The following is a 13,468-nucleotide window of genomic DNA, read 5'->3' on the forward strand; positions in this document are numbered from 1 at the left end:
TGACCCCATTATCACAGTCATGAAAAAGCCCTTCCATTGTCTCTACGCTGTTGATTTATGACTTTATTATCATTATCGGTGAGCGAGACGCGGCGGCAGCTTACAAGGGCATCGGCTTTTTTGGCGGGCGGTGTGCCGCACACACACACACACACACACACACACACACACACACACTCTGACATCAGACAGGCCGGGTCCAGCTCGGCCGGTGCATCCCCCTGCCGTGTCGATGTGTGAGTCACTTCCATCCCAACAGCAACAAACGGTCGAGTTGTTGGGAGAGTCCACCGGAGGGGGGGGGGGGTTGAGTCAAGCCCATGGAATCCATGATATACTGTACTGGGCTTTGTGTTGGAAAGGGGAAAACCAGCTACATCATCCCTGCAAGTCTTTTGTTCGCTCCGGGCCTGGAGAACGCATCCTTTGTTTTAGCTTCATTCGTCCGTCTCTTGGCGGTGCCTCGGCTCTTTGTTTCATCACCACCAACTCAAAGCTGCGCGGCTTCAATGAGCCGAGGGGACGGAGTCGCGGCGGCGGGTCCGAGGTCACGCTGGGTGACCTGCTGCATGCAGAGAAAAGAGCCACTTCCAAAGGTTTCCACATGAAAGCTCATTCGGAAATTATCTCACTCCTGGAACTTGATGAATAGGATTTAAAATGCGTATTCTGAGATTCTTTGGAGCATTTCCAAATTGTCAGACAACTGATTCCCATAAATAAATATATATGTATGTATGTATATATAATCTTCACTCATATCGCTGGATGAGGGTTTCTAACTCATATACACATACACAGAAATAACATTAACTTGAAAGTAATTTGCAAATTACAAGGTAGTAGAAAATGCAAAACATTTACATATCCTCCTGTGATGTTTTAGCTGATGTCATGGCAACAGTAGTTGGGGTGGACTTCCTTAATCCTGTTTACTTTATGAGTGAGGTCCACGAATAATGAGCGATTCCATGGAGTCACCACCTGGAAACACTCTCCAACTGTGAGGTGACTCGTGACGTTTCCCTGCTATTGTCTGCTTGTTTCCAGGAGTGACGACGTGTGTGTGTGTGTGTGTGTGTGTGTGTGTGTGTGTGTGTGTGTGTGTGTGTGTGGACAAGAACTCAGACGTTTAACCTCCCAGGTCGTCCACGTCCTACGACCTGTCAGCGCGGTGTCCGGGGGCCCGGAGACGGCGGTGAGAGAGCGACGGGGACTCAGAGGGAGTGGCTGAATCACCCTGAAACGATCCGTTTGTCTGCAAGGCGTCGGGGGGGGCGAGGGGGGGGAGAGCAAAGAGCGGCCCGGTGGGCGGATGGGAAGCATCCCAGTCCAGAGCGGCTGCCCCGGGACCCCCACTCTGACTCTTTGGTGATCTCTGCAACGTGGAAAATGATATTCTGTTATCTGGGGAAACGGGTGCTGGGCCTCAAAAAGTCTGACTCACAAAAACAAGCGGGCGGTCCCACGGCGGAAGGGAAAGACAACGGCGCAGGCGAGCTTGATCGCTGATCCAGCGGCGAGGCGTTGCTTCATCCTCTGTTGTGTCTCGGCTCATCCGCCCACCGCTCTGTTGACTCAGGTGCGTGCGTCGAGTTTGGGCTCAGCAGACAAGCACGTGTGAGGAAACGTCTTGAGAAACAGCGTTCTCTCCCCCCACGACGACCTCGGGGCGTCTCGCTCGCGCCCACCTCCGCCTGAATGAGAGACAGCTGCTGATGTCATGGCCGGTCCAGCCCGGGTGTTTTGTCTTTTTCCTCCTCCTCCATCCTGACTATTAATGAATAACACCGTGACACCGATCCCCTTTTTGGTGCTGCAGACACATTTAAAGGTAATACTACACCACTTCGGTCCAACTAGTGTTTGACTGGAGACACGATTCCAGGTTAACATTCCCGCAACAAGTAGAGCGTGGGAGCCTCACGGCTGCTTCGCTGTGTCACTGGAAACTGTTGCACTCCCAAGGTGAAATGGACGAGAGGAGACAGGAGGAAGGAGGGAAACGAGGGAGAGGGAGAGGGGAAGGATGCGAGGGTGAGAGGAGGCTGGAGCACCGGCGGAGTGCTGACAGGCCGAGTGTTTCTGGGCTGCGGGAGCGACATGTGTGCTCACACTCGTTTTGAAGACGAGATCACTTTGGTCCAGACTGAGACCGTTCGACAACCACTGGTCCAAAGACGTTGGTGTTCCCCTGACCTTTCACCCAGTGCCACTTTGAGGTTTTGTGTGAAATGTCGCAAACGCCGTGGAATGAAACAGATGTTTATCATTACTTACTCAAGAGAAGCAGAATTCCCACCCACACAATTTTGCAATACACATGTTCAGTAAATGAGGCAGAAGGATGAATCTTTCCTTGTTCCCTCTGGGTGTTTTTGTGGGAATTAGGACCTGGTTTTGGGACTCGGCCTCAAGGAATCCTCTTGAAGGTGTGGTCACGTCACCGCTCCCACGTGCCGCCCGCTAACAGCCAGGTAGTTACTTAACGATCATTAAGAATTGCAATGAGCGCATCTCCACTCCAAGTGGTGCCACTTGTCTTCTTACTGCATTTCCCTCCACGCAGCCTGGAGGAACTGCTTCGGTAGTCTGCTCAGTGCTCAGCCTGACTCTCCCACACTCCCCCCTCCTCCCCCCCCCCCCCAACACCACACACATCAGCCGAAATGTGACCTGCCTAATGGTCTGGAATATCCCCGTTCAAGCCGATCATCACCCCAATTTTCTTTTCAAATGCCCGGTTTTGACAAAACCGCAGGGCCGGTGTGATGTGACAGCAGAGTTGGAGGAGGAGGGGAGTGGGGCGTAAACATTGGGGTTGCTATGCAGGCGGCAGGGCAAGAAGTTTGGAGCGAGAGGCAATAAAAGCCAGCGTGTGCGTTTTGCAGACTTTGAGTGACCTTCTTACCACAGAGGATGTGGGAATGAGGAAAGAGCGAGCGAGAGAGAGAGAGAGAGAGACAACCCTCACGCAGCGAGTCCTAAAAGCAGCCTATCAAGATAAAAGAGAGCGATAATAAACAGTGGCAAAAAGCTGTGAGGCTTGTTATGCCTCCATGTCCTCCTCGCACGCGAGATTCCTGGAAGGCACGCTGTCGCCTCGGAGGGTTTCATTAACTGCGCGCCGATCCTACAGTTGTGCTCAACCATCACGCTCAGCTTCTCGCATACAGGCACCTCGACCCTTCATGGTTTTCCAAAACAGGCTGAATCCAGTGGAATCATTCTGGTTGCTTTGAAGCCGAAATAGCCCACTGGGCAGAACCAGACTGACCGGATCCCGCTGCTCGCTGTGACGCCACGGTCTGTCTGTGAACCCCGAACCTTCACCTCCGGGCCCTCCTTGGCCTCAGGCGGCGCAAACTGCCGACGTCACCAGAGTCCGGCGGATGAGCGCGAGGTTGCTGAGTTTAGCGTTGGGGTGAGCGCGGGTGCCTGGTTAGCAAGGAATGCTCTAACAAACCAGAGATAATCGAAAGCGCGCAACGACGCGGGCGAAAGGTACACTCCCCGTCTCGAGGGGGGTTACCTCTGGCCGAGCTCCGGCTCCTCGCATCACGAGCAAAACATCAACACAGGGCTGTTCTATACGAGCATGGTTAAAACAAGAGTAATAGTAAGAGGGGGGGGGGGGGGGGGGGGGCTTGTTGTGGGAACCAAAATCATATGTGTGGTTTTATGTAGTTAGAATGCCCATAATGATGGAGTATTAAACAATTGTAGCGCCATGAGGTTTGATGGTTTTAGGGAGGGGGGAGGGGCACATATAAGAAGCCAGATTTCTCTCGTGAAATGTCTCTTGGATTTCGCAAACTCACAGAACCTACTACAGCCACCCCTCCGCTCCATTGTCACTACTTCTGCCCGAAATAACTCCCGTTCCTAAAGGGGGCTGCTTTTCTGCTGGGCTTTTGAAACACTACACTGTTTTTCTGCTGGCAGCGGGGAAACAGCGGAGGTTACGGAGGTCACGCTCTGGGCTAACAGGAGCCACTGCCATGTTTAGATGCTGCAACAGCCCAATGTGTGACCGCTGGACCGTCTGTGGACACTGCATGCGACAATACCTTATTGTGCAGGTTTTCTTTTTCTGGAAAACTTAAGTGTAGGCAAATGCGAAGGAATTAATAGCACCGTGTTGTTGTGGTGTTCACTGCTTTTAGGGACGCAGCTGAAGCTGCGTGACATTGTTTGCCACACTAGCACCCAGGAATTCTTCAAATGTATGAACTCCACTTGTTTCTGTATTACCAATGAATCCCATGAATTGCTCTTTTTCTCTCAGCTCAACATGGGAGCCGTCTTCCAACTCGTGGTTTAACAGACTGTGACTTTACATTTCTGGTTCGCTCTTACCAACTGCAGCAGGCTGCTGTTGTCAGTGAAAACACTCAAAGACGAACCATTTGTGAGAGATTTCCTGGCAGCCTGTTACAGTCGCTCTGCCTGGTCGAGATATAATCCTGCTCACGTGTGCACAGAAACACGCCAGTTCCCACGGTTCCAAACGCGCAGTAGATTAATGCTACAATTCCACTGCACGGTAACGTGGAGCTCTACTCAACTCAACTCTTTATGTGCTTCTGGGTTAGTGTCACAATTACGTTGCTACGTTACATCGTTATCATACATTGCTACTTTTCATTCTTATGTTACATTGTTATGTTACATTTTTATGGTACATTGTTATGTTACATTTTTATGGTACATTGTTATATTACATTGTTATGTTACATGTTATGTTACATTGTTATGTTACATTGTTATGATACATTTTTATTATACATTTTTCCGTTACATTGTTCCGTTACATTGTTCCGTTACATTGTTCCGTTACATTGTTATGATACATTGTTCCGTTACATTGTTACGTTACATTGTTATGATACATTGTTCCGTTACATTGTTCCGTTACATTGTTATGATACAGTGTTACGTTACATTGTTCCGTTACATTGTTCCGTTACATTGTTCCGTTACATTGTTCCGTTACATTGTTATGATACAGTGTTCCGTTACATTGTTCCGTTACATTGTTATGATACAGTGTTACGTTACATTGTTCCGTTACATTGTTATGTTACATTGTTATGATACAGTGTTACGTTACATTGTTACGTTACATTGTTATGATACAGTGTTACGTTACATTGTTCCGTTACATTGTTCCGTTACATTGTTATGTTACATTGTTATGATACAGTGTTACGTTACATTGTTACGTTACATTGTTATGATACAGTGTTACGTTACATTGTTCCGTTACATTGTTCCGTTACATTGTTATGTTACATTGTTATGATACAGTGTTACGTTACATTGTTCCGTTACATTGTTATGTTACATTGTTATGATACAGTGTTACGTTACATTGTTACGTTACATTGTTATGATACAGTGTTACGTTACATTGTTCCGTTACATTGTTCCGTTACATTGTTATGTTACATTGTTATGATACAGTGTTACGTTACATTGTTACGTTACATTGTTATGATACAGTGTTACGTTACATTGTTCCGTTACATTGTTCCGTTACATTGTTATGTTACATTGTTATGATACAGTGTTACGTTACATTGTTCCGATACATTGTTACGTTACATTGTTATGATACAGTGTTACGTTACATTGCTTCAATACATTGCTACATCAATACTTAACCAAGCATTTTACTAACTATTTCACGCCAACTATATAGGACTATATAGAAAATTGAGACACGTACAACGGAAACATGTTTTCTGAAAACTAGTAGGTGGAAAAATAAATGTTCTGGTACCAAAGATGAGTCGATTCAAGCCGTAACCTGCAGGGCATATTGGATAGGAGGGGGGGGGGGGGGGGGTATTCCAAGACCAATGAACAAGGATGCATTTTACCATCAACCAAACAGCAGACATTAATTAAGATCTTCCTTTAAAAACTTTTTTTTTTTATTGCAACACTTTGGGTAATAGATTCATTCTGTCTAACGCAACTAAAAGCTTTGAACTTCCCGATAATGGGCTGATATTTATCCAGAAGAATGAGGAAAGACAAAGCTGCAGGTCAGGAAAGAATCTGTGAAGGTGAGAATAAACAACATCTGTGTGTCAACATGTTGGAGAGCTTGATAAGGTTATTTGTGGTCAGACAAACACACACACATACGCACACACACAATAGGAGTCAGCATGACTGTCGATAGTGGAAATCCAGGTTTGCCCAATGGTGTGCACGCTGGATTGTCAGCAATCAAACTGTATTTTTACGCATCTCCAGGAGCAAAGACCCAGATGTGCCTTAAAGGGACATTGTGTAAGATTTAGTGGCATCTGGCTTGAGGTTGGTGGATTTCCACCAACTGACTCCACAGCTCATCTCTCCCTTTACCAGCCTGTTGGAGAATTCCCTCTGGCTCGAAAGGTAAAAGCTCAAAGTCTCTCCTCGAGCCGTGGTTTGGTTTGTCCGCTTTGGGCTACCGGAGGAACACGTCTTCCTGTGTGACACACTATTCCTCTAAATTAACAAACATGTCACCCCAAAAAATGTAACCCAACCCCACCTTTATAGGACGTGACAGGAGGATTGTGAGGAGTGGAATAATAAGCTTCCATCTCTTCCTTCAGTGACATCACAGCAATAGAGTCTAATGGATGAGTGACGCTTATAGTTAGTAAAAAATACACTTTTATTCATCAGAATCCCGGTTTTGTCTGCTATGAACGTACCAGCAGGAGCTCTAAGCTGCCACACCAGCACACAATGAATAACTAATCCAACAACAAAACATGATCACTAAATGACCTCTTGCATTCACATCAAAAAGCTGTATGTCTCTTGCTTCTCATTAAAGTCTCCCTGTTCTCTAAAACCTTGTTTGATTATTGCTACTTCACTTGGATCTTTGTTGGAAAGATTCACCGCACGCCCAAGCCCATCGAGGTCGAGAATGCAACTACTTGTGATTTTTAAGTGTATTTATTTATTTGTGAATCACAGCTAAAGTTGAAAGTTGTTGATGAAAATCACATTTTCCATTAAAAAACAAATAAATGAACACTTAAAACAGGTAGTGATATTTTCACACGTGACTTGTCGGTGCGTTGGCCCCGGAGGAGCCCCGGAGGAGCCCCGGAGGAGCCCCGGAGGACTCTCTCTTCACCTGCCGGTCGCCCGGTCTGATCGCTCTCCCGTCGCCGCGTCGAGGATCCCTCTGATTGGCTGCAGACAGAACCCCCCCCCCCCCCCCCCCCCCCCTCCACCCGCCTTCCCTTTTCTCCCCCCTGCCTCCCTCCTCCGATTATAGGGGACTCTCGCGAACTCTCCTCCCAGCCTCGCACTGAGTCTGGGACCTGGCCCCGCGGCTGAACGGCACACACACGCAGAGCGCGCACCATGGCAGCTACGCACGGCGAGTACCGAGGCTACCTGCGGAACGCCGCCGACATGGAGGCCGGCCAGCACCGCTTCCACCCGGTGCAGAGCTCGGAGACCACGTACCGGCCGCTCCTGTTCGGGACCCTGGCCGTTATGGGATTGCTTCAGGTGGCTTCCAGCGTGGCGATCTTATTGCACCTGACGGGTTACCTGCAAGAGGTAGGCTGGCCGCTCGCGGCGCGCGGCGCGCGCCTTTGGCGCACTTTGGCAAGTCCTCCGCGGAGCTCTGGTTCCGCGTGTGAATATTTTTGGTCTGCCGCTTCGATCCACGCTTCTCTAACCGGGCTAACGGGCGAGTTTCAGACGGTCCAAACCCTTTCGCGCAGGTCTACAGTGCCGCGAAGCGGCAGATAAATCAGGTTCTAATCTCTGGGTACGTTGGAAGAAAAGAAGCCAAGAAAAAAAAAAAAACAGCCATTGCTGCAGTTTAGTGCGCCAAGAGTGTGTGCGCTTTTTGGCGTCTCTTTGAAGTGTACTTCTTCCCGCGCTGTAAACCCCCCCCCCACCCCAGATAACATCTCCAAACGCCCGCGTGACATTTTCTAAAGAGGAGTTATTTCGGCGGCTGCAGGCAGCTCGAGTGAAAGTGATAACATCTCAGTCGGTGCTGCCAGATGTCGTGATTGCACAATGCAGATGTTTGCACTTCAGCCTCGCGGGCTGCAGTTCTTCTCCGGCGTGTTTACATTCCACCGTTGGGAGTCTATTTGTAAATCACACGGGTCATAAGCTGTAAACCCTCCACCAGCAGAGACGCAGCGAATGTCTGGCAAAGCTCAAGACCGAAGACCGAAGCTGATACTGAAATAGAAATGTTAACGTTCCCTCAGCTCGTCTGTCACTTGCAGGCTGCAGGTCTGTGATCTGTGATCTAAAATAACATTGGTGTTCTTTGTGGCGGGTCGGGAGGTGAATGATTAGAGCGGAACCGGGTCGGGATGCTGGAGGTTCACCTGGGGAGCATCTCTCTCTCTCTCTCTGTTTGTGTGTTGAACTTATTTGGCATAAACACGCTGCGATGTGGCAGCTTATGTTCTGGATGTGGCCCAGAGGGGGGAAGACTAAATCAAAAGGAGGGAGGCAGCAGCGCTCACATTTCAAATCCCTGTCACGTCCGCCTGCTGCTGTGGAATGCATGCGGAAGATAACTTCCTCCCACGCACACATACCTCTGAAGCCGAAGCGTCTTCCTGTTGCTCCTGTCAAATATTCCTCCCGCCCACACCTGTTGGGGCGGGGCTCATCCCAGGTACTGGTTCAGGTATGTTTCACACAGGCCTCTCTAACCTCAGCTCCTGTCTTTGTGTCCCCAGGTGGATCTGTCCACAGCTCCACGTGGGCCGATAGAGGTGAGTGTGACGGGCCACTCACGTTTGCATTTGAGCGGGTTTTGAAGGCGCCGCTCGCACGCTCGTGTGTGAATCGTCCAACCCGACCCGACTGCACTCGTCACAAACAAACGTTATAACGCCGCACGCCGGTCGGGAACATTGGAGTTTTGGCCCCAATCCCAAATCATCCGTATGAAACGGCTCCAGAGTCCAACAAGCCCAAACAGAGTAAGAAGGTATCTGATGCAGATGTCACCAACGACAAGAACGATTTCACTCCTCTCAGACAAACCGTCCCCGAGTCACACGAAACCAAACAGCCGAATCGTGCGAGTCAGCCAAATCGAAGTAAATCTTTCCACAAATACTGTCCACACGCTGGGCTACGACTTGGATGTGTGTTTTAGCACCATATCTCAGAGGCCAAAACACAGGCCGGGGGCCAAACGGGCACTGGAGGACATTATTTCATTCCCTACTTCAACAAACTCCGTGTGAGCACACGGTGATGGATCGCTGAAACGCGCCAGGCCAAACAAAAGGCCGCGAGAGATCTGCTCACAGGACGTTTTGAAGCACACCAGGTATTTCCTGATTTACGTAGACGTCGTCAACGAGGAGAGAGTGCAGTCGGCGCACTGAGTGTTTCGCAAAGAGAGTAGTTTGAGCAGCACAACATAAATATGGTAGCAGAGCTTCTGCACAGCAGGAGAAACTACCTTCCTGCTTTCTGCTGCAGAGGCCTTTGGCTTACCGACTCTGTGGCGACAGTGGACCAAGGATCTTCCTCGGCTGATCGGCGGCAGCCTGAGGGAGTCACGAAATAAACATTTTTGATCGTCAATGCCATATATCCGGTTTCTAATACTCTTTCTTGGGAGTTGACGCCCATTTTCTGGCACCGTTTTTTGCAAAATGCAAAACAAATGCCAAAAAGAAGCCAGGAAGCAAAACAATAGCGAATGAAATGACGGCTGTGCCTCTGGTGTTGGGTTTCCCATAACGCTTTAATCACCTTCTCGTGTTCTGTATTGTGGGTTCGCCCTGGCGGAGCTCTCCCACAAGCCACCCGGGGCGGCGGCGCGGCGAGGGAGCTGGTCGTGTCGTCAGCGCTCGGGCTGTTTCCTGCGCATGTTGCACATGTCGACCCGACGCATGCGGCGCGCACGCCGCCTAAAGGCCGGACGTTTCTCCCCCCCCCCCGTGGTGCCGCGCGGTTGCCGTGATTTAACGCTGCAGCCACTTTCGTCTAAATAATCTCTTCGCGCCCGCTTGAGGAGGCGGGACGCGGTCGCACCACAAATCAGGACAGATCCCACAGTGCAGGGCCAACGGGGAGCGTCGCTCACACTTGCTCGGCATTTGCGTTATCTCCAGAACAACACCTTTTCCTTTCACCTTTTTCTCTTTCTGCTCTGAGGTGGCGTCTCGGAGCGCCGCCAGGAAACCTGAGATAGTTGAATCGGAGAAAATTCACGGAAACCACAGAACACCTTCAGGACATGATGAAACCTCATTTACCACATTTCTATGTGTCCGCTGTGCGTATATTGTTCACACTTAAACATAGAGGCGGCAGTTGCATCTACAATTTTGTCTGATTGCCATCGCTCTTTTTCCCTTGTCGTGATCCTTTAACTTGTGTGAGTGAAAGATTATAGGTAGAGTCAAAAAAAAAAGACCAGCACAATGTTCTAATCTCATGCCAGATGTGTCAGAAAGTTGGCAGCGACGCTGCAGCGACTGTTTACTTGCTTGGAAAACACGCTGATTAGAATCAGCGATCCGGGTTGAGCGCGGCCCACGCCGTATTTGTGCCAAAGCCGTGAGAGGGTTTACGCTCGGCAGGAGGGCCTCCCCGTCACGGCCCCCCTTTCGGCCCCCCCCCCGGCGTAATGACGAGTTGGCAGGATGGATCCTACACACACACACACACACACACACACACACACACACACACACACAGAGGAAGTCAGTGTGTGCTCCTCCATCTACTGTTCACACGCACGCCATCCCCCACAAACGGACGGGTATTCAGAGCGACCGCCGAACCGAACTGCGGTCAAATATGTCCAAACCGTACGAGTGAAAAGTGAGGGCTCATTTTTAATGGCGGGTGTAAGTTTCAGTTTAGGCAACTTCTCCGTGGAGGAAAACACACACACACACACACACACATTCTTGTTGTTTCTCGGTTCTTTGGTGTTTGATCGGTGGTTTTCGTTTGGCGTTTCTCTCAGGAAGTGCAGACGGAGCCGGTGCTGAACGCCCTGAGGGACCCCAAGAGAAAACGCTGCAAAACGTCCAAAGAGAGCCTTCCATCGGCTCACCTGCCCATCCAGACCAAGACCAAGTACCCGCCGAGTGAGTCCACCGCCGCGACCACCCAGCTCAGTGTGACCCGACTCCCAACATGCGTGGAGACTCACGGGAGAAAACCAGTTCATCCCACGCTTGTTACTTGTTGTTCTGCTGAGATCAGTCTTTTCGAAATATTTTTAAGAAATCAGCGTCCAACTGAACCGACTCGTTTCCTTGCTAACGAATGAAGCATTAACTGTCAAAGCGGGAAAGTAAAACATTTCCATGTGGGCGGGATTAAATCCTGTTTATGTAAATAACACTATTTAACAAAACATCACCAAAGTTTGCAAATGTAAAGGCAACTTTGTAAGTTCTGTGCAACAATCACTTTATATGTTACTGTTGAACAAATATACCAATATTATGATGCTGGTTCTGACCTGGTTCTGGCCCGGTCCTCTCCTTTTTAAAGAGCTGGAGGCCGTCGTCGTTAACTGGGACGGGGAGCAGCGGTACCGCAACAGAATGGAGTACCAGGACAGCAAACTGCTGGTGGGCGAGTCCGGCTTCTACTACGTTTACACCAAGATCTGCTTCCGCTACTACCGGCTGGACGGCGACAGTCCGACCCGCCCCCCGGTGGACGTCAGCAACACGCAGCTCATCCATTACGTCTACCACGAGAGCAGCAAGCACAAAAGCACGGCCAAGCTGATGAAGACGGGCAGCACCATGCACTGGAACCTCACCACCTACAACATGTACTGCGCCCAGCAGGGCCGAGGGGTCCGGCTGGACCAGGGGGACGCCTTGTACGTCGAGGTGTCCAACGCTTGGATGCTGGACCTGGAGGGAGAAGGGACGTATTTCGGGGCCATAAAGTTGGGTAACTGAAAAGGGAACGAGGTGGGGAGCGGACATGCTACTGAACATTCCATACGCCAAAGAACCACTGTTAGCGATCTTAGAGTGTTGACTAAGTTTGTTTTCTGTCTGTGTGTGTTTTTTTGTTGTTTTAACATTGCTCTTCACCAAATTGCCGAGTCGTGTGTGTGTGGGAGGGGGGCGGGGGGCGGGGGGAGGTGATGGAACAGCTTATCGCCTATTTAGAAACATTTTATTTGGTATTACAACATTTAGACTTAAGCACAAATTAAACATATCGCAGGTGATCAAACCAGCGATAAGGGATTTATCCATGTTGAATATTGTTTCCAAAAAACAGCGTTGAGCATCTGCTTCTATTCAGCAGATTATAGCAGAATAAAAATGACTCCCGGGTCGGACCCACGGCAGGGACACACAAACGTTTAGCCAGTAGGCAACTAATCGGCGGTTAGACGGTGAGTTATATCACCCTCCACATCTCTAAAGATTCGCTCTGACTCAGACTTTTGTTTCCTGAAGCGACGGAAGCCGTTTGAAAACAAGGTCATGCGCGCCTGCGCTCCACAAACTCCACAAACTTGTATTCCGCTTTTTGCGTCCTAAAGAAATCCGAGAGCGGCCTGCTTCGTGAGGGCAATTGCGCGACAATGTCATTTTAAACCAAGGTGGGAATGACGATCAACCAACAATGCAGATAGCTGGACTGTCTGACCAAAAATCACAGCAAGGGACTCTTTGTCTTTTTTTAACTAGAGGAACCGAATTGAGTTTGGTTCATCTTTAACTTAAATTTTGTTTTTCTTTTGGCTCTGCAGTGGGGTCAATGGGAATATGCACTAAGTATTTATTTATTAGCCGTAGAAGTACAGAGACAGGTCATTGTTAAAGTGACCATACAGCTGTAAAAAAAAAAAAAATACATGTTATGTTTTGTGTCTGTGTGACATTCATTATGCAGCACTTAGGAAAGTAGTAGACACGCTTTTTGCTATTAAAACACAGGGGCTCCATTTAAAATTCTATATTTATGTATCTTGATTTTGACAATTCTGTGTGCACTTGCCTAGCCAAATGTGGATGTGTTGCTCCTCCTACAAGACTGTAGCATAAGATCTTCATCTGACTTCATCTGCTAGATTCTTTTTCCATTTAGTGTTTTTATTTTTTATTTATATCTTTGTATGTTTTAATAATAAAAAAAAAAACTACTTTTGTAACAGCGTTTCCCGCGTGTTGACATTGCTCGAGCCTCAGCGGACGCTGACGCGGCCCGCCGTGAAGCCGCGCGCCGCGCGCCGCGCGCCAGGGATCAAATCAAAAGTGGGGCTTGCGGGAGAAACACTTGGCGTGAGAACGTTCATACGTTTTCTTGCAGGGCAACGGTTCACTTGTGCCCCAAAAGAATGTGTTTTTCAAAAGCGATGCATACAACAAACAACACTGCCACTTGCAAGTTGTGCAACAACAGAAACAATTGCGCTGCGGCTCAGTTTCAGATTTAAATAGCTGAAGCCAAAAGA

General features: G+C 49.0%; 1 protein-coding gene across 1 annotated transcript; it reads left to right on the plus strand.

The window, feature by feature from the left end:
* Positions 1–7,257: 7,257 nt before the first annotated feature.
* Positions 7,258–13,165, plus strand: tnfsf11 (TNF superfamily member 11). Its single transcript, XM_040202440.2, has 4 exons — positions 7,258–7,584; positions 8,739–8,774; positions 10,997–11,120; positions 11,533–13,165. Exons 1-4 carry the CDS (start codon positions 7,384–7,386, stop codon positions 11,952–11,954), a joined length of 783 nt encoding a protein of 260 aa, XP_040058374.1. The 5' UTR covers positions 7,258–7,383; the 3' UTR covers positions 11,955–13,165.
* The last annotated feature ends 303 nt before the right edge of the window (positions 13,166–13,468 follow it).

This window comes from Gasterosteus aculeatus, chromosome 16 (assembly GCF_964276395.1).
Source record: "Gasterosteus aculeatus chromosome 16, fGasAcu3.hap1.1, whole genome shotgun sequence".
In the NCBI taxonomy this organism is placed as follows: Eukaryota; Metazoa; Chordata; class Actinopteri; order Perciformes; family Gasterosteidae; genus Gasterosteus; species Gasterosteus aculeatus.

Bases quoted from the DNA above. Each gene is read 5' to 3' on its own strand.
- tnfsf11 (XM_040202440.2), top strand. From the start codon at position 7,384: ATGGCAGCTACGCACGGCGAGTACCGAGGCTACCTGCGGAACGCCGCC. The intron at 7,585-8,738 runs GTAGGCTGGCCG...TTGTGTCCCCAG, and splicing joins TGACGGGTTACCTGCAAGAG to GTGGATCTGTCCACAGCTCC. The intron at 8,775-10,996 runs GTGAGTGTGACG...CGTTTCTCTCAG, and splicing joins CTCCACGTGGGCCGATAGAG to GAAGTGCAGACGGAGCCGGT.